The 19,464-nt window shown below is 37.7% G+C and overlaps 1 protein-coding gene across 1 annotated transcript in view; it reads right to left on the reverse strand.

Annotated features, from left to right (window-relative positions):
* Nucleotides 1-2,807: 2,807 nt before the first annotated feature.
* The window catches only part of LOC311071288 (uncharacterized protein), a 34,855-nt gene continuing 18,198 nt past the window's right edge, over nt 2,808-19,464 (reverse strand). Inside the window, exons 7-21 of the mRNA XM_084095607.1 lie at nt 16,686-18,274; nt 16,462-16,496; nt 15,897-15,958; nt 12,376-12,462; nt 10,925-11,039; nt 10,720-10,841; nt 10,498-10,568; nt 10,178-10,303; nt 9,563-9,658; nt 8,064-8,192; nt 7,348-7,491; nt 7,110-7,129; nt 6,524-6,567; nt 6,386-6,439; nt 2,808-5,869 (exon numbers count right to left, since the gene is read on the reverse strand). Of these exons, the coding sequence (XP_083951733.1) occupies nt 5,607-5,869; nt 6,386-6,439; nt 6,524-6,567; nt 7,110-7,129; nt 7,348-7,491; nt 8,064-8,192; nt 9,563-9,658; nt 10,178-10,303; nt 10,498-10,568; nt 10,720-10,841; nt 10,925-11,039; nt 12,376-12,462; nt 15,897-15,958; nt 16,462-16,496; nt 16,686-18,274 (2,957 nt within the window). The 3' untranslated portion in view covers nt 2,808-5,606. The remainder of the gene's footprint in view (nt 5,870-6,385; nt 6,440-6,523; nt 6,568-7,109; nt 7,130-7,347; nt 7,492-8,063; nt 8,193-9,562; nt 9,659-10,177; nt 10,304-10,497; nt 10,569-10,719; nt 10,842-10,924; nt 11,040-12,375; nt 12,463-15,896; nt 15,959-16,461; nt 16,497-16,685; nt 18,275-19,464) is intronic.

Consider the following 19,464-nt stretch of genomic DNA (forward strand, 5'->3'; position numbering starts at 1 on the left):
AATTGTAATCAATATCCAGATGAACGAGCTCTAGGCAAGGCAAGGCAAGTTTATTTATATAGCACATTTCATACACAATGGCAATTCAAGTGCTTTACATAGAAGAAATTAAAATAATAACAAGAAATAATAATAATTAAAACAGTTAAGAAGAATAAAAAATAAAACACAGTACAAACAGTCGGACGAACAGTGGCATAGTGCTCATTCAGTAAATGCACAGCTAAACAGATGTGTTTTGAGTCTGGATTTGAAAGTGACTACAGTAGGAGCACATCTGATCTCCTCTGGAAGCTGGTTCCAGCTGCGGCTGGCATAATAGCTAAAAGCAGACTCGCCATGCTTAGAGTGAACCCTTGGTATTTCTAGCTGATATGATCCTAATGATCTGAGTGATCTGTTGGGTTTATATTCAGTGAGCATATCTGCAATGTATTGAGGTCCTAGGCCATTGAATGATTTATATACCAGTAATAATACTTTAAAATCAATCCTAAATCTAACTGGGAGCCAGTGTAAAGACCTGAGGACTGGTGTGATGTGTTCATATGTTCTGGTTCTGCTCAGCGTTCTGTATGAGCTGACACTGTCTTATGGTCTTTTTGGGAAGGCCAGTGAGGAGTCCATTACAATAATCCACCCTGCTGGTGATGAAAGCATGAACAAGTTTCTCTAAGTCTTGTCTGGAAACAAAGCATCTAATTCTTGCAATATTTTTCAGATGATAGTATGCTGATTTAGTTATTGCTTTGACATGACTACTGAAACTAAGGTCTGACTCTAGTGTCACACCGAGATTCCTGACTTGATGTTTAGTTGTTTGACCCCTAGAGTGAAGGTATGCGTTCACCTTGAGAACTTCATCTTTGTTTCCAAATGCAATGACTTCAGTTTTGTCTTTGTTTAACTGAAGAAAGTTTTGACACATCCAACTGTTGACTTCATCAATGCATTGGCACAGGGAGTCAATGGGGCTGTAATCGTTAGGCGATAGGGCTAAGTAGATCTGTGTGTCGTCTGCATAGCTGTGGTTAGAGATTTGGTTCTTTCTCATTATTTGGCTCATTGGGAGCATATACAGGTTGAACAGGAGTGGTGCAAGAATCGAGCCTTGAGGGACTCCGCATGTCATGGATGTCCACTCAGACTTATGATCTCCTATACTCACATAATAACCTCTCCCATCTAAGTATGACCTGAACCATTTTAGGACTATCCCAGAAAGCCCCACCCAGTTTTCCAGCCTGTCCAGAAGTATGTTATGATCGACAGTGTCAAATGCAGCACTGAGGTCGAGTATCACCAGCACTGATAATTTGCCTGAATCAGTATTTAAGCGAATATCGTTTATTATCTTTATGAGCGCTGTCTCTGTGCTGTGGTGCGGTCGGAAACCAGACTGAAAATTGTCAAAGTATCCATTTGAGCATAAGAATTTGTTCAGCTGATTGAAGACAACTTTTTCAATGATCTTGCCTATGAAAGGAAGATTTGAGATCGGTCTATAGTTGCTTAATATGGTCTTATCCAGATTGTTCTTTTTCAGGAGGGGCTTGACAACTGCAGTTTTCAGGGAGTTTGGAAAACTCCCAGAGAGAAGTGAGGCATTTACCACTTCTAGAAGATCTGCTTCTAAACTGTTTAACACACTTTTGAAAAATGATGTGGGAAGTGTGTCAAGAGCACAGGTTGATGTTTTAAGGTGCTGTACAGTTTCTTCCAAAATTTTGCCATCAATTTCTTTGAAGTCAGACATAGTAACTACTTTCTCAAGTGGTTTGATCTGTCTGACCCCAGGGCAACTCAAGGATGTGCTGATCACCTTTCTGATATTACTGATTTTCTCAGAGAAGTAAGAAGCAAACTCACTGCACTTGTTGTCTGAGAGCATTTCACTGGGAATATGGCTTGGGGGGTTTGTCAGTCTCTCTACAGTAGCAAAAAGAGTGCGTGTGTTGTTTAAATTACTGTTTATAATATTTGAGAAGAAAGTCTGTCTAGCTTTGCCTAGGTCCATATTGAAAGCATGAAGGCTGTCTTTGTAGATGTTATAATTTTACATTCGTAATATAACAAGTATTTGTTACTAATTTTATTAAGGCAATGAGACAAGAAATAACCCAGCACATGAGTAAGACTTAACCCAGCAAGATGGTTATTTTCACCCACTGGTTGGGTCAAATGAATGACCCAGGAATATGGGTTAAATGATAAAACCCAGCACTTGGGTCAAACCAACCCATCGCGTGTTCTGTCCAATAGTGACCCAGCGGTGTGGTTAAGGTTGAGTTATTTTTAACCCTGCACTTTTTAGAGTGAAGGTCTAAGAAATATGTGGAAAACATTTCTTTGGTAAATAAATATTTTGATAAATATCAATACCGACTGATATTAAAAATATTATGAACATATTTTTGGGAATATCGCCCCCCACCAGCCCTACTATAGATCATATAATCCAATAAAGTTCTGGCTCAGGCTTATGTATTAATCCACATGAACTGTGTTCATTATCTCAAAGGATACCTGGAAGGCAGCATCAGTGAGCTGTCATCTAAAGTACAATGATTAATAATAATATCTCATTATTGTTTTGCTCATAGGAATGACCTCTTAGCTATTATGACTTTGAGCAGGACAATTTCAGGCTGCTCCGGGAAAACACCAGTATGTTAAATGCATTGCTAATGACTTTGCATTGAAATAACACACTCAAACCACTTAATATGGGATTGTATCCCAAGACTTTTATTATATTGTTTTCATGTACTGATATTTACATAGATTAAAATGAACATGATTAAGACCAGCTTACACTTTACGCATTTTTATTCTTGGGTCATTCACAATTACTTTTTAAATGTACATACAGAATTGTAAATGAAATATGAAAAGATTGGCTTTGATTAAATACATTTTCTGTAGAAACTGAAATAATAAAAATCTTTTTAAAAAAGAATCACTTTTTCATTTTATATCCACAGATTATTGAACATTAGGGTACGTAATATGTTATTTTAATTATCTTAAATGTGATCAACAACACAAAGCAATGTATTCAAATCTGTTCGGTTTCAATGGAAAGTTTAGTCATTTCTATCTCTTGAAATCGTTAGTCTCCCTTCGAGATGATCTGTATATTTTAAGAAACAAACAAAAATAAAAACAAGGTCATTCAAAACTTCACGTAAATACATTTCCTGGTTACAAGAGTTTAAATGTTAAACTAAATTACATACACAGAACAAGACCAGCAAGTATTGTCACAGTTGGAAGTTTGCTTCTTTTTTTTTAACCTATTCTCAATAAAATAACAGTATAAATCTGTAAACAGATTTTGATTTAATTGTATTTTCAATGGTATATTTTCATTTAATTTATATGAATATCCACACGTGTCAGTCTATTACTTTAAAAACAATGTAAAAATTAATTCAAAAACAAATAAAAAAAGAAACAAAATAATAAAAGCAAACTAGAATGAACATTTCCTGAAGAAAATGTGTCTGGAGTCTGGAGGAGGGGGCCCTTCACCCGACAGGTCCATGTCTCGTCTGCCCTAATTCTCTTTTGTCTATCGTGTGTCGCAATAGTAATGACAATTGTAATAAAAAGCGTTTGTTTAACTCAAACAAACGGTTGCTATGATGTTCTGGGTGGTTGCTAGGTGGTTGCTAAGGTGTTCTATGTAGTTGCTATGGTGTTGCTAGGTGGTTTGCTTGGGTATTCTGGGTGGTTGCTAGGGTGTTGCTAGGTGGTTGCTAGGGTGTTCTGGGTGATTGCTATGCTGTTGCTAGGCGGTTCCTAGGGTATTCTGGTTGGTTGCTAGGGTGTTCTGGGTTGTTGCTAGGCGGTTGCTAAGCTGATGCTGAGGTATTATGGGTGGTTGCTAGGGTGTTGCTAGTGTGTGCTGGGTGGTTGTTAGGTCATTTCTAGGCGGTTGCTAGGGTTTTCTGGGTAGTTGCTATGGTGTTGCTAGGTGGTTGCTATGGTGTTGATAGGTGGTTGCTAGGGTATTCTGGTGGTTACTATGGTGTTGCTAGGCGGTTGCTAGGTTATTCTGGGTGGTTGCTAGGGTGTTCTTGGTGGTTGTTAGGGCATTGCTAGGCAGTTGCTAGAGTGTTCTGGGTGGTTGCTAGGGTATGTTTGGTGGTTATTAGATCATTTCTAGATTTTGCTAGGGTGTTCAGGGTGGTTGCTAACTGTATTTTTGGTGGTTGCTATGGTGTTACTAGGTGGTTGGTAGTTGTCAAAGATGGTTACTATGGAGTTTGTATAGAGTTCTTCAAATCTTTAATAACGAGTGCATTTAGTACGCACTATGGCCGAATAGGCACAAGCATGGAGCAAGTCAATGGGACTTTTTTGGCAGCTTTTTCGTCTGCTGTGTGAACATCGTGCACCCGATCGCTTAGAAAAGTCTTAGCACACCTCTCCTTAATGTGCCGGTCGATATGACACTGGTGTCTGTGACAAACGGTGATGGAGGGTAGCCTGGGTTTCCCCATGCTGCCTTGTGCGCAGCGTGATTTTATTCACGCTGCTAGGCAGTCTGGCTACCATGGACCAGATTTTCGCCTCAGTTAGGGAACCAATCACAGAACGGGGAGGGAGCAGCAAGACGATGACGACATCTATGCGACACACCGAAGCAGTTTGTTTATATCTATGGATCTAACATGAGACGTAAAAATATATGCATATTTTTAGGAACACATCTACAAAAATATGCCTGTATTTCAAGTTGATAAAATAATTTAAAATCAACATCGGTTTATTTGTGCCGAGGGAAAATAATGTGAAAGGCTTTGCTGCAAACATTTTTGTGTTGGATAGCAGCAGATGTGGAACTTCATCCCTGAGGAAGCACGCAGAAACTGTGGTAACAAAGCAGTTCTATCGAACGGTATTTTTCATATTTAACACTGTTAAGTATGTGTGGTGTGCAGGGCGTGTTTGAACCCAGAACTGTCTGTGTCTGATGTAGGCTAGATGAAATTGCGTGGCATATAGTGTTGTAGCCGCGTCTGTTCGACTGGTAAAATGTTAAGGCTACTCAGTTTTGTGGTAAAGTTAGCCATGTTCTTCATGTATCGGCCTTTTGACAGCTTCGGCTGAAGTTGTCCTTGTGTTAATTGTCCTGTAATAACTTCTGTTCTGGCAATAAACATTTTTGTAATTGTGTCTAATGTGATTGGCTAAACTGATTTTATTTCGGGTGCGCGTCGGGTGTCGGTTCTATTTTAAGCGGGTCGGTGCAGATTTTATTTAGTGCTGCTATCGGGAAACGGGTCGGATGCTGTTTTAAGCACTGCGGGTACAGGCGGGTGCGGATTTACAAAATCGGACCCGTGCAGGACTCTCTGGTGTACACATAAATCTCTGACCCATCGTCGTCTTCTTTGTCGAATATCTGTCGCTCTACATACGTCATCTGGTATAATTGAAACGATTGGCTATGAGCTGCGTACAGGCGCATTTGATAGACATTTGTAGCGCCCAATAAACAGCTCTGGGCATTCGTAAACCACGCCTCAAATACGAGAAAATGCACATGTGGTTCCCAGACCACATCTCAATGAGAAAGTGGTCTGACGTTAGCCAGGCTAGTTGGAGGGGTTATGCGCCAAACTTTGTCCAGAAGAAGAAGGAGAAGAAGAAGAAGAAGAAGTATGGCAAGCAACAAGAATAATAAGTATGCAAGAGAACACTAACAAACCCCACCAGAATGTAAATATTATTCTAAGTGTTTCTTGCAACAAGTTGGTCATTTGTGCTCCTTTCTCATCATTATCTGAATCTGCTGTGAAGATCACACGACCTTCTGGTCTTCTGGATTCTTCCGGTTTTTCTCTTTCAGGTTTTTCTTCTTGGGGAAAGAACCAAACAATAATTACAATAAAGCAAGACTTTTTGACTTTCCACAGAACATATGACATGTGTAATGCTCTTTATGGTTTGTATGCATGACGTTTGTGTTGAGAAGTGTGTTGAGGCCCTGATACAAGTGATGCGAAAACGTCTAAATATGAACAGTTTAATCAGGTCAGAGCAGACATGCTATGAAAGATAATCTTTTATGATATGTAATATAATACCCCACTCTCTAATCTGACTGCAGTGTTTGAGTCTGCAAGTCTTGTCTCGTTGAGTACAGCTGAATCACAACACGGATGATATTCACTACAGCAACACTGTTGCAAATGTCATGTTTGTTATCAGACTTGTGAATATTAATTACACTATATATTAACCAACTTAAATAATATAGAAATACTTATATATAATAAAAGGAAAGTGAAAAGCTGAGTGATAGAGCGTGTTGTTACTGGAGATGCTGTTAAGACTGTCTTGATCATGTAAAGAGTTGAGAGTGGAAACAAACCTCTTATTTCTGCTGGAGACGGATGATTCTCCTCTTCAGTCTGATGGTCCATTACTGGTTTGGGTAAAACAAATATTGTATGTATGTGAAAATAAATACACATGAGAAAATATTACACAATATTGAAATATTGCTTACATTTTCTGAAGAAGAGCAAGCATGCCGTGTCAGAGACGATGTATCTGTTAAAAATAAATGCAACAGTTAAACTGCAATGATGCGCTACAAACTGCATCACTACACTGATGATTCCACAGTGCATTTGCACAGATTCCTGGCTGCCAATTAAATTCAGTTCACATTCATTTTCATAGTGCCTTTCACAATTCATATCATTTTAAAGCAGCTTCACAGAAAAAGTTTCTACATTACAGTTAAGAGTGGTCCATATTACAGCCCTGTGCGGGACTGTTTTCCCATTCACCCTGGGTTTCTGACCATTATTGCCCACACCCACAAACACTCTGTTACAGCTTGTAGAAATTGTGAAAAAATTCATTCAGAATAACAGAGATAAAACATTGTGTTAATTAAACTGACCAAAAGATAAAGTAATGCCAGCACCACAAATGTCAAACCACCCCCTCCCGCGAGATTAGCGTAGGGTACCGGGATCCCAATCCCAATCCCGCCCCCTAGTAGCTCTAAGATTATACAAATCATACACTAAAACACTAGAAAAATGTAAAGTAGTTTTATTAAGTGACATCATAAAGTCTCTTACCTGACATTGACATTCTGAATCTGTAAAAACACAAGGGCAAAGATTATGTCCCACAGTCTTCCCATTTATTCACAAATAAAAAAGATTGCACCAAAAACAATCAAGGACTCAGAAGTTTAAATGCAGAAATATATTTGCATGCTTGACAATGTGACTTACTGTGTGTCCACACAAAAACAGCTATTGGACATCTAGCTGTGAATGTGTGTAATGAGTTATTAAAGAGAGATAAACTCACCCTGTACACAGTGGAGTCGTTAAATCGATACCACTGATGGTCCTCAAATGACTTGATGTCAGCATAGTAGTGTCCACCACTGAGGGAACCAGTGTGATTGACTATAGCGTACAGGTCATAGACATGATGAACACCACCCTCTTCCTGAAATAGCAGATTATAATATTTAAGTATTGGTACTGTGCACATTCATGCTTACATAGAGGTCTGACTGATAAAATGTCTATATACACCATAGCAGTCTCCAACCCTGCTCTTGGAGAGCCTCTGTCCTGCAGACTTCAGTTCAGCACACCTGTCTTTAAGAATAAAGTAACTCTGAGGACATCGATTAGCTTGTTCAGGTGTGTTTGATTAGGGTTGAAGCTGAAATCTGCAGGATGTTGGAGAGCACTACTCTATAGAAATGTCTATATCAGGGATGGGCATCGACAGTCCTGAGGGCCAGGTTCCTGCACCTGAACAAAGCTAATTAATGTCTTCAGGATTACTAGAAAGATATGGGCAGGTGAGTTTTTATCAGAGATGGACCTAAACTCTGCAGGAAAGACGATGCCCATCCCTGGTTAATATAATATTTAGCTGGTTATAAATACAGTTACCCACTCATGAACCAATAAAAGTGAATCAATGGAGCACATTCACAGAAGGCTGTATGTTATAAGTGAAGTGTCAGAATCAGGGATCATAGGGTTTAAAGCACAAAGTAGTCAGACCTGCAATGATAACTGGAGAGGAATTTGAACAGGACAGTTGTTCTTCTTGAAAGTCATGTAGTTGTAATCCAAGTAAAATCTCTGCAGATGTAGAGTCAGAACTTCTGGCAGCTCAGAAATGGTGCATTTCTGAAAGAAATATAATCTCATTTAGAATAAAGTCAGCAATTTTTCAATTCTACCAACCTCATAGAACATACTGTTATATTTATTTACCTGTATATTTATTATATACTATTTGTATTGCCAATATTAGTCTCTTTTGTTTAATGTGTCACTGTGGCGAGCAGGGGTGCGTTTCCCGAAAGCATCGTTAGCCAACTATGGTCGCAAGTTCCCTCGTTACCAATAGAGTTCAATGGACATTGCGATGAACTTGCGACCATAGTTGGCCAACGATGCTTTCGGGAAACGCACCCCAGGACGAGGCCGGTGGCGTGATTATGATGAGCCACACCTGCACGACGCACCGGTCTCGTATCTCTCACGGAGGAGCGACGACAGTGAAGAGCGAGAGAGGAACAGGCCTGAGTTTGATGTTATGTTTTGTTTCTGTTTTGTGTGGCCAGCAGTTGTCCGCGAGGGGCTGCTGGCTTATTCTTTCGTTTTTGTATTTATTTATTTATTAAATGTGTTTGAATGTTCGCCGGTTCCCGCCTCCTTCTTCCCGTAACATCTGAACTGCGTTACAGTCATGTAGTGTTTTCACTTAACAATATCTCTCACAGAATAAATGTTTTTAAATCTCAGTGTTCATAGTTTCATTAACACGTAAGAGATTTGATAAGACTATTGAAGCTTAAAATTAATTTTAAAAAGAAACTAATGTAGAACTTAAAACAACAACAGTAACACTTTATTTCAATAGTCCACTTCAGACATACTAACTATCAGTAACTTTGCAGCTAAATGTCAACTATCAGTCATTGGAGTATTAGTAGACTGTCTGCTGAATATCTGCTAACTCTTTATCCTGATGCTCCTCAACAGATATTCTACTGACTATAGACCTTATGCACCAGAGAAACGAGGGCGCCGCCATCTTTAGAATATTGTCTTTGGACTTCCATTTTTGCGGTCGCTCTGTATCTCTATGGCATTGCTGTCCAGGAGTAATTAGCTTTTGAAGTGGATTTAATTAATGTAAAGTTAACGGAAGTTATCATGAGGATTGTAATGTTTAAAGCAAATGTCAGTAGACCGGGAATATTTTCAAACAAGCCATTCATTCATAAATGCGCAACATTGCTGTGAAAATACAGACCGGAAGTCAAAAGACAACGAGCTTGGCAACTACAAGTCAACTTATTCTCCTAACCTGACCCCTAACACCTAACCCTAACCTACCAGTCTACTGAGAGTCGACTACAGCCTATAATACTCTAATGAGAGTTAGTTGACATGAAGTTCAAAAGTTACTGATAGTTAGTAGAATGTCTATAGTGGACTATCGAAATAAAGTGGAACCAAAACAACTTTTAGTAAAATATAAATCTCACCATTTCCATGTCAGTCATAGTGTTGCATTTTTCACAGAACAGCTGATCCTCTCCGTACATGAGCTTCACTTCAAACTGTGCATTCAGACTCTCTTCCTGAAACATGCAATTTAAGAATAAGAAATCAGGGCAAACAATAAAACTACTGTACCTCGTGGGGAAACAGTGACTGGATTTATTCATCTTGAACTTATCATTTGTACAAGGTGACAAAATCATGAGAATTAATTTGTATGAACTTTTATGAGTGGGGTTTTATACCCAAGACAAACTATTAACCCCAATTCCTGCCTGGATTTTAATTTTAATTTATCATTTTTAAAATTCAACCTCCAAGCAGTTTCTGATCATTTTAGTCTGAAATTGCTTAGAGGTTTTTATTTCAATGCTCAGGAGACTTAATGTATTTCTCAGTTTTTTAAGTTCTGTATCTAGCTTGTGTCAGATGTTTCTTCTTCATCTAAACTTTATGAATTAACTATAACTATAATTAATAGTTTGCAAATTACTTGTAAGTACCTTATAATTTTAATACTTATAAATCGTTGGCTATATTTTTTATATGCCTTTGGTTCAGGCTGTAAATGACTGCATTTATTATCTTGTAATACTTACTACATCAATTTTATATTGATCAGAGTCCATAGCAATGGCCAAAGAAAAAAATGTAATTATTTCCTCAATGGGTTCATGGTTCCCATGTCTACAGGTGGTTGAGTGTTTCTTCTTTCCCTGGAATATCTGTAAAATATTGCACAATGGTGAATCCCATTAGTAAATCTGGCCCATAGTGTCTTTTAAATCTTAAATCTTAACTTTTTCAGCATCTTATCTCATGGCTTATCAGATAATTTTACAATGTTTCTGTCTGAAGAGAAACTGTTATCAGTTTTACTCTGTCACACACAGCACCTTCTCATGAGTTTAGATCGTACCTTGGCCGGGTTTTCATCCATCTCACTCAGAATCGCCTGATAATATTCTGCTGCAACCTGCTGCTCACACACTGAAATAAAACTGCTTAGAACTTTTGTGGATTCAAACTCATTAAAAATGTGGAAAAATAAAACTAATTAAAAAAAAAAAAAGTGTGGATTTTTTTCAGTGTGGACCCCCCACACTGGTACAGTAAAGATTCATGCACATAATCAACTTACCATTTCCAATGTGTAGAGCATTTGTGACTCTATTTGTTTCCACACTTCCAGTCTTGGACTCTAAATCGCTGAATAACATGTGAAGTGCAAAAGAAACACTTTTTTCCCTCTTTATTTTTAACCTGTGGAGTAACACAGCATTTGTTATCATTACTATAATAGTGTTATAAAAGATCATGATCTTGCAAGTCAGAGATAAACTCACTCCTTGACAGCTGTTCTGAACTTCTCAGTCATGAAGAGCGTTTGCAGCACTGCATTCAGATAACATGTGGCTCCCTGATTCCTCAATCCACAGTAGCCTTTAGATCGAATGGACACTATAAATATGACAGTGAAACAAAGGTTAAATCATTAATTAAAAAGAATATACACTCTGAATGCTAATGATATCGACCTCACTGTATATTATTTAATTTTAATTTATTTCATCTAAATAATAAACATAATATAACCACATGATTATAATTTAGAAAAACATTATTAAATAAAACAAATCAACAAATATATAAAAGGAATAGGTTATTATATTAGCCTCAAGACACATTTTGTGGGCAGTGGCTCAAACTGAGAAGAAGGGCATCATACTTTCATATGACACACAATACTTTTTTTATTAAACAGAGTGGTAATGATTATATATTACCACTCTGGTCAAAAAATAAATCTGTTAAATCTGAGTATGTTGCATAGAATTGAATGAAGAATAATATATTGATGTTTTATATTTTAATATAGGGCTATTTTCTGTCCAATTTGTGTGGCCATTTTTAATTTTCCCCCCTTATATTGATGATTACAAGTTTGGGGGAAATGTGATTAATTGCGATTAATCACAGCAAATTGTGCGATTAATTAGTTTTTTTTTTTTTTTATCGATTCCCAGCCGTAATATATATATTTTTTACATATTGCCCCTTTCTTACATTTGAGCCCCTGCCCCTGATAAACTCTTTGCACGTCCCTGGAGGTTAGTGAAGTAAAATAGGCTATGCAAGCTAGTCACCTTTTAAACTAATGAAAAGTTTCATTTGGATTTTAATGTTCAGAATGTCTACAGGATAAAATAAATGAAAGTACTGGTTACATTATGATGTATCTAAGTGCTAAAGTGTGTTACAGAAAAAAAGATCAGTAGTGCAGATGAGGGAGGAAAGAGCTTCATTTTTCCACTATCAGTTTCTACCTTACAGCTGAAAATTAACACAAAAGAAAAACATGAATAATCCTGTCCTAATCCTGTTTGTGACCAGTTCAAGGTACGTGCTGCAATAATCATGCCTTCTGTTGATGGTATCAAATTGGTATGTCTCAAAATGTCCATTTCTATCCACAAAACTTGCCAGAAGTCATGGTTTAACAGTCATGAAATGAACTGTAATCTGGTAATGATCTTCTCTGATGGTTACGTGTTCCCATGCCATAGACCTTGACTGTGCAAAGCTCTGTCCAATCTATCAGCTAATGTAATGCAAAGCCAATCAGCATCTTAAAACACCAGTTTATCTGCATGATACATGCACAGATTCTGGAAAGAGACAAAACCAAAGTAGGAGTGAACTAACCAACTGGACTTAAGTCTGTAGCATAAGTTTATTCTCCTATAACTGTAGTCTCAGCTTAAAAATGACAGTTTTAGTAAAAAGAGGCACATACTCTGAGGAGATTCAGGAGCTCCTGGAGACCAACGACTCTCAGAGCAAGTAGAGAGGATCGACTGATGCACTCCCTTTAAGTCAACGCCTGCAACACACATACAATATATACATATATTTTGCGTATAGCCTATCGCAAATTATATCGTATCTTTCACATGCCAGATATTTGTAAAAAATGCAGAGAGTAATGATACAACTGAAAATGGCCAGTTTACCCCATACACAAAAGAAATATATTTGAAATATATTTTCAGGATATATTTTGGAATATATGCAAATATTTGAAATTGGCCCAATAAATATATTTCATACTTATATTTCATATATTTTTGTTATATTTCAGAATATATTTCAATGTATTTTTTTCTGTATGGGTCCCCAAAAGTGTCAAAAATATATGTGGCATATATTCCAAATACATTGAAATATATTCTGAAATATAACAAAAATATATGAAATATAAGTATGAAATATATTTATTGGGCCAATTTCAAATATTTGCATATATTCCAAAATATATCCTGAAAATATATTTCAAATATATTTCTTTTGTGAATGGGACTCCTTACTATTTTCACAAATAATAGGCCAATTACTAAGTTAGGATTATTATTTAGAAGATCACAGTGAAGTGGGACAGCTGGTCTGCCCGGACTAGGACGACATGTAACTGCTTTATGTGATGAAGCCCATGGGTTTGGGCCCAAGGAAGCTCATTTGTCCTGTATGCAAAATGTCCATAAAAAAATTGGTAAAGTGAAGTGTTTGGTGATATAGCGACAATCTTTAGCGTACGCTTTGAACATGCAGTCAAGGCAGTCGCAGTTTGATGTGGCCGAGAGAACACAAACTATAAAGTTCATTCAAAAAAAAAAAACCCTCCCTCTTGCAGTTTGCTTTAGCACAGGGATCATTTTTGTGTGAATGTTTGCACCATATCTTGTGCATTCAGCATTTGAACATTGTGTCCTTGCATGCTCTGATTAAGGACATTGAGATGCTGGACGAAATTTGCCATGTACATCAACTTCAGTATCCATGAGCCAATCCTCAAAGCATATGGAAAGCTCTGACGTTTCACCAGAGAGAAACTCTCTCAGCTCTTTGGCAGCGCATACACACCACTTAACACAGCCCTGCGGGACAGCCAGCGTGCCTCTGAGTGGAGCATCAGCGCCCATTTCTCTGCAGAGTGAACTGAAAAGCTGTGTTTCAAGGGGTGTAATTTAACTGAGTTCAGTTTTTACTACATCCCTCAGCACTTGATGCACATCATCATCAGTTGGTTTGGCCACAAGAGCATCCCGGGAAGCATACGGTGTGTGGCAACAGCATTGGCCTCTTTCTCTCTGATCAGAGTCATAACGCCGCTGTGCTCACCGGTCATAGCGTTAGCACCTTCAGCACACACTCCAACACACCGAGACCAGTCTATTGAACTCTCCGTCATGAATTGATTCATCATATTAAATATGGCCTGCCCTGTAGTTCTGCCTTTAAGGGGTTTACAAAAATAAGTTCTTATGGAAACGAATATAGACCATTAGCTGTGCTTGATTTATACCAGTGCTTTCATCCAACTGTAGCCAGAGTATTCACTGGTTTGCAGTTGTTCTAAAAGTTGCGATGCAATATCATTGGCCATCTCACCTATGCGTCTGCTCACTATATTGAATGACAATGGCAGACAATCTACCTTTCGTGCCGCTTCATCTCCCAATAACTCCCAGGCGATGTCTTCTTTAGTAGCTGGTAATAATAATGCTTCGCCAACTGTGTGTGGTTTCTTAGCATATGCGATGTGGAGGGTGTGACGCATTTAAACACCTCTCAGGGAAAAGTACTAGTTTGCCGGGCCGAACACAACTCCTGATGTTTGAAATAGTCAGTCGATTTTCCACCTCATTGGGATGTTTCTGCTGTAGACGGCGTTTGAGCTTGGATGGTTTCATTGGATGGTTTCTTGGAGAGAACACATTGGTGTCCCTCACTCCCTGCTTTAACATACAGGTAAAACCAAACGTAAAGTAAGATTTGTCATATTTTCAAGTTTTTTGCTTATTGACACAAACTACTTGCAGGAGCGGGATTCTTCAAAAATCTTTCCAACATTTGTAAAGCACATATATAGCCACTTATTGCTCTGTTCAACTTACAAAACGTTAGGAGTGCAAAGTATTTTGGGATAAATACATTACAAGGATCCACTCTTATAAATCACGAAACTATGTGGATTTGATTATTAATATCTTTAGGATAAAAAAAGAAGAAGTATTTTTTTAAAATATTTTTGTTTCTGTCAAGTTTTCCATGGACCCCCTAGTGCCCTCTTGTGGACATCTTGGGGTCCGCGCTCCATTTATATTTTTGAGGAGCTAGAGATTTTCAAGCTGCAACATTTTCCTTATGCATTTTGAAACAAAACTTTATTATATATTATTAAATTGTATACATAAAATTATTTTTATTAACAAGTGTCATGTTTTTTTTACATTAAGACTATTTAGATCATTACTTGATCATTAAGCATGCAATATTCAGAAAAGTGTGCAGTTTTAGCTATTATTTTTTTATTCACTTTTATTAGAATGTAGATTGAAAATAATTTGGTAATATGCTTATTATTTGTATTATGTGAGAAACAACTGCCTATTGCAAATAAAAAATAAAAAAACATTGTTGCAATTCGCTATCACAACTTAACTCAATAACTTTCCCAGATTTAACTCAAGATAACTCAAAGATCCAAGTTGTCGCTTAATACAACTTCACATTTTAAGTTGACTAAACTTGAAATTTTAAGGCTGCACAAACCCTTTACGAACACAGACATTGCGTAGGCTAATTCTGTCATGTGACACCAAATTTACAGTATATGCGTTAAAGAAAAAAAGTGTTTTCAAACTAGTTTTTCGTGACATTTCAAGTATCAACATAGATTTGATGTGCTAAATTTAAACGGAAAAATAGTGTTGACACTTGCATGATAATTATTGCATGATACACTTGTATTGATAATTAGCATATCCATCAGCTATATCGGTAAACATTTTGAAGTGCTAAGCGCGTTTTTGTTGTTGTTTTTTGTTTGGCAAAAAAATCCTGGGATGGAAACCTGGCTAGTGATAACAGGAAAATGATTCAATGATGCAAACAGAGTTAAATTTCTGCTGTACAGCAGCTCTAAAAGAAAATAGTGTGATTGATCAGCTGAAATGTTGATTCAGTTCCGTTGTAAAGTTCATCAATTATTAAATTAGTTCATTTATCTATAAAGCAGCTCTGGAGAAAGCAGTGATGTCATCATCAGCTCAGCTCAGTTCTCATCCAACAGCGTTAGGACAGTCTGATCAATAACACTGTGGAATATTAAGTGTCTGCAACTAACCAACATGTCTAAGGAACAAGAGAGAGTTCAGCCACAGGTCTGGCTGTTCATAAAACATTTCTACAACCTCCCAAACCCTCCATACTAGTATTTCAGACCTTCTACTGGATGATCATGTGAGAAGATCTAACCTGACTTCCTCAGACTGGAGCTCTTCTTCTGCTCGGCCAAAGGAAGATCACAACTTCTGGGGCTGATAAGAAATAAAATAAAATAAAAAACGTTATCAACTTTAAAAAAAATAATTTTCCATTATACAAAAGTGAATTATAAAACGGTTAGTTCCAATTCTTGATTTTGATTTTATTCACGATAAAACACAGCTTTGACCGCTTCACATTAATTATTGTCACACAACAAAAACATGTAAACAAAACTGTCTCTCCTTACTTTCTCAAATCATGTTCTTGGTCTTATTGTAAATAAAACTCCACTGTTCCGAAGATATCAATGTTTGCCTTCATAATCTTTCATTAAAGCAATAAGCTCCAATAGGCTGTGGGTGTTGTTAGGCTTTCCTTAATCTTCTGTGCCAAACTCATTTTTAGCGGAGGACACATTGTTTGTATTTATCCATCTGGACAATTATTTATTAGGAGCTATTGTCATGAGCCAATATTGATTAAAATTAATGTTTTTAAATCCACCCTCTTTAAATTAATTAAAAAGGCATGTTTTGTGATGTAAGAATATTACCGGTCAGTGATCCTTTGACTGTCTGTATTTTGAACCTGGAGGAAAAAGGACTTGATAAATTAGCAAATCATTTGACGGAAAGGTCTGAAACATATAATATCTTGTTTTTTAAACAAGAGTTAATTCTTATTGTCTCCTGTACTGAAATATTACAGATATGAGAACATGAAATTAAATTAATGATTGTTTCTGGATCACAGGTAGACATGAATCACTAAACACACCTCCATCACCCTCAGTTCCTCTGATTGATGATATTTAATCTCATCCAGCTTCTCTTCTGGGTTCGGCAACACACTCATCAGAGCTGAAGACTCATCAGGAGAGAGTCTGAGTCCAGATTTCAGATGTGTCTTTATCTCCTGGATTAGATAACGGTCATCCAGCTCTTTCAAACAGTCGAACAGGAGACTGCATTTGTCTGCATTTTCTGAAGAGGAATTCATGATCATTGTTTTGATGTGTTGAACTGTGTCTTGACTGGATGAAGAGCTTCTTCTTCTCTGTTTCAGGAGGTCTTTTAAAGCTCTCTGACTGGACTCCAGTCTCAGACCCAGTAAGAAGCAGAAGAAGAGATCCATCTGTTTCTGTAAAGCAATGTTCATCACTTTCTGGAGTGAATCGTAGTCTGTGAAGCTCTTCTCTCCGAGCTCAAGCTTCAGACTGGAGAGATCTCTGAGCTGGAGTGGGTTTCCTCCATTAATGACATCAGCCGCATACAAAGCTGCCAGAAACTCCTGTGTTCTGTGATTCATGAAAAAGAAGAATTTACACTTGCTTTTGTCTTCAATCACTTTTATTATCAATGAGTTTGTCAGAACATGTTCGTCTCTAATTCCATGTTTCTTCAAATCTTCATCATTGAAGAGAGAGTTGGCATTTACCAACAGGTCAAACGCTATTTTCCCCAGAGCGATGATGGTCTCTCTTCTCTCTCGACTCTTGTTCATCTGAGCTAACAGGAGTTTGCTGTACATCTGAGTGAGAGTCTTGGGGAAATCTGAACCGCCTGTTCTGATGATTTCCTCTGGAATCGCTGCGATGATTCTGCAGTAATCTGGTGAATAACACATGCTGTTGATGCGTGGAGATTTCTGGATGAGACTGATGACTTTATTGGCCTTACTCAGATCACTGATGCTCTTTCTGAAATACTCCTCCTTCTGTTCATCATTAAAGCCCTGGATCTCTGTCACACGATCAATAAACCTCACAGGAATCTGATTGGCTGCTGCCGGTCTGCTGGTGATCCAGATCTGAGTGTTTGGAAGCAGATTTCCCATCATGAGGTTTGTCAGTAGATCAGAGACTGAGGCTGGTTTGTTTGGATCTTTAATCTTCTTTGTGGTTTGGAAATCTAGAGGAACTTTAAACTCATTTAGTCCATCAAAGATCAGCATGATCCTAGACTCAGGATTCAGATGTTCAGTGTTTTCCCAGCATCGCTGCAGAAGCTCCATGAAGCTACACTCCTTCTCCGTCTCTATGATAATCTTCAGCTTCTGGAAAGGGATCAGAAATATATATTCGATGTCATGGTTTGATTTCTCTTCAGCCCAGTCCAGGATGAACTTCTGCACAGCCACAGTTTTGCCAATGCCAGCTTCACCCTTCATTAAAATGGTCCTGATTTCAAAAATGTTGTTGCTTATGATTTCTTTATTATTATTGATGTGAGAATCTGGTTCCGTGATGTGAGGTTCAATGAAGACATCGTTCAGTAGTTGTCTTCGACCAGGTGATATTTCTTCACTCAGATACCGAAACTCCTCCATCAGTCTCAGTTTGAACATCATTGATGAGGACTCTGATTCTACAGACACAGACACAGTTCAACAACTTTTACCACACATTCTTCACCTTCCAGCAGATTAAACAACTATAAACCGTTTTAAATATGATAAAGATAAATAGACAAATTAACTGTAGCGTTAATAGAGTGATTCTGACAATTTAATTTAGCTCAAAGGAATTATTAATCAATTTATAGGGAATTCAAAAGAATCACTTGTTACGACCGAGCAAATGACTCGTTCAAGGTTCATTTGAACCGGCCGTAACCATCCGCTCTGCAGCGGATATAAATTTCCAAACTATAGTGAAACACTATTTATTAGCAAGGTAACTTAGATCAGCAGTTTAAGACATTAAATTTGTAAGCACATAACACAAGTAACGCTTCTCTTTAAAATACAAACAAGATTTTATTGATTATTCTAACACATAGACTAAACTAATATCTAACACAAACACACGCACACACATTCATACGAGTTGCAGAAAGAAAGAGAGAGTGAGGAAAGAATGAGTTTTAAGAGTGAGATGATGAAATCCCAAGTTTCTATATGCACTTATAAGACATAACCTGAACGAACCATCAAGCATTAATTTAACCCTTGTATCGTTTTTAGGCAGGTTATTAAATCTATATCAATGCACCAGTTCAGCTTAAGAGTCTGGAGGCAGTTCTTGCTTGTCTTTGCTTTGGGGATTCCCTTTGTCTGCGTAAAAAGGGGTTTCCTGAGTTCGTTGGCTGGTCTCCTCTTGCCTGGGTCTGGGGCGGCCAATCACTGTGCTGTGTGACATTGACGTGTGCTGGCGGATGGATTGAAAGTCTTTGTCTGAAGCTAGTTTTTGTCGAATCGTGGAACAAAACTTTGCTGCAAAACTTAACTTAGAACCGAGACTCACAACGGAAAAGAAGGGGAAACTTAGAAAAAAAAGAAAATTGAGACGAGAGTAGTTAGATGACTTGAATGAAGCTGTTAACCCATGTTCTTCTGATCTTAATTTGGGTTCTTTGTCTCTGCGCGTCTACATGGTTACTAGTCTTGAGAGAGAGACCTAGCTTTGTTTCGGGTCTAAGATTTTAAACTCAAAAGTTCGTCCAACCTCCTGAAGAGATTTGACCAATTAGACACTGTCTTTATTTAGGAGGTGGCATTCTCTTCACTTCTTGTCATAAATCAAGCTTATCTGTGCTCTCCTTACTCTCTAAGCTCT

The sequence above is a fragment of the Abramis brama genome (genome assembly GCF_963993115.1).
Source record: "Abramis brama genome assembly, chromosome: 20".
Classification (NCBI taxonomy): Eukaryota; Metazoa; Chordata; class Actinopteri; order Cypriniformes; family Leuciscidae; genus Abramis; species Abramis brama.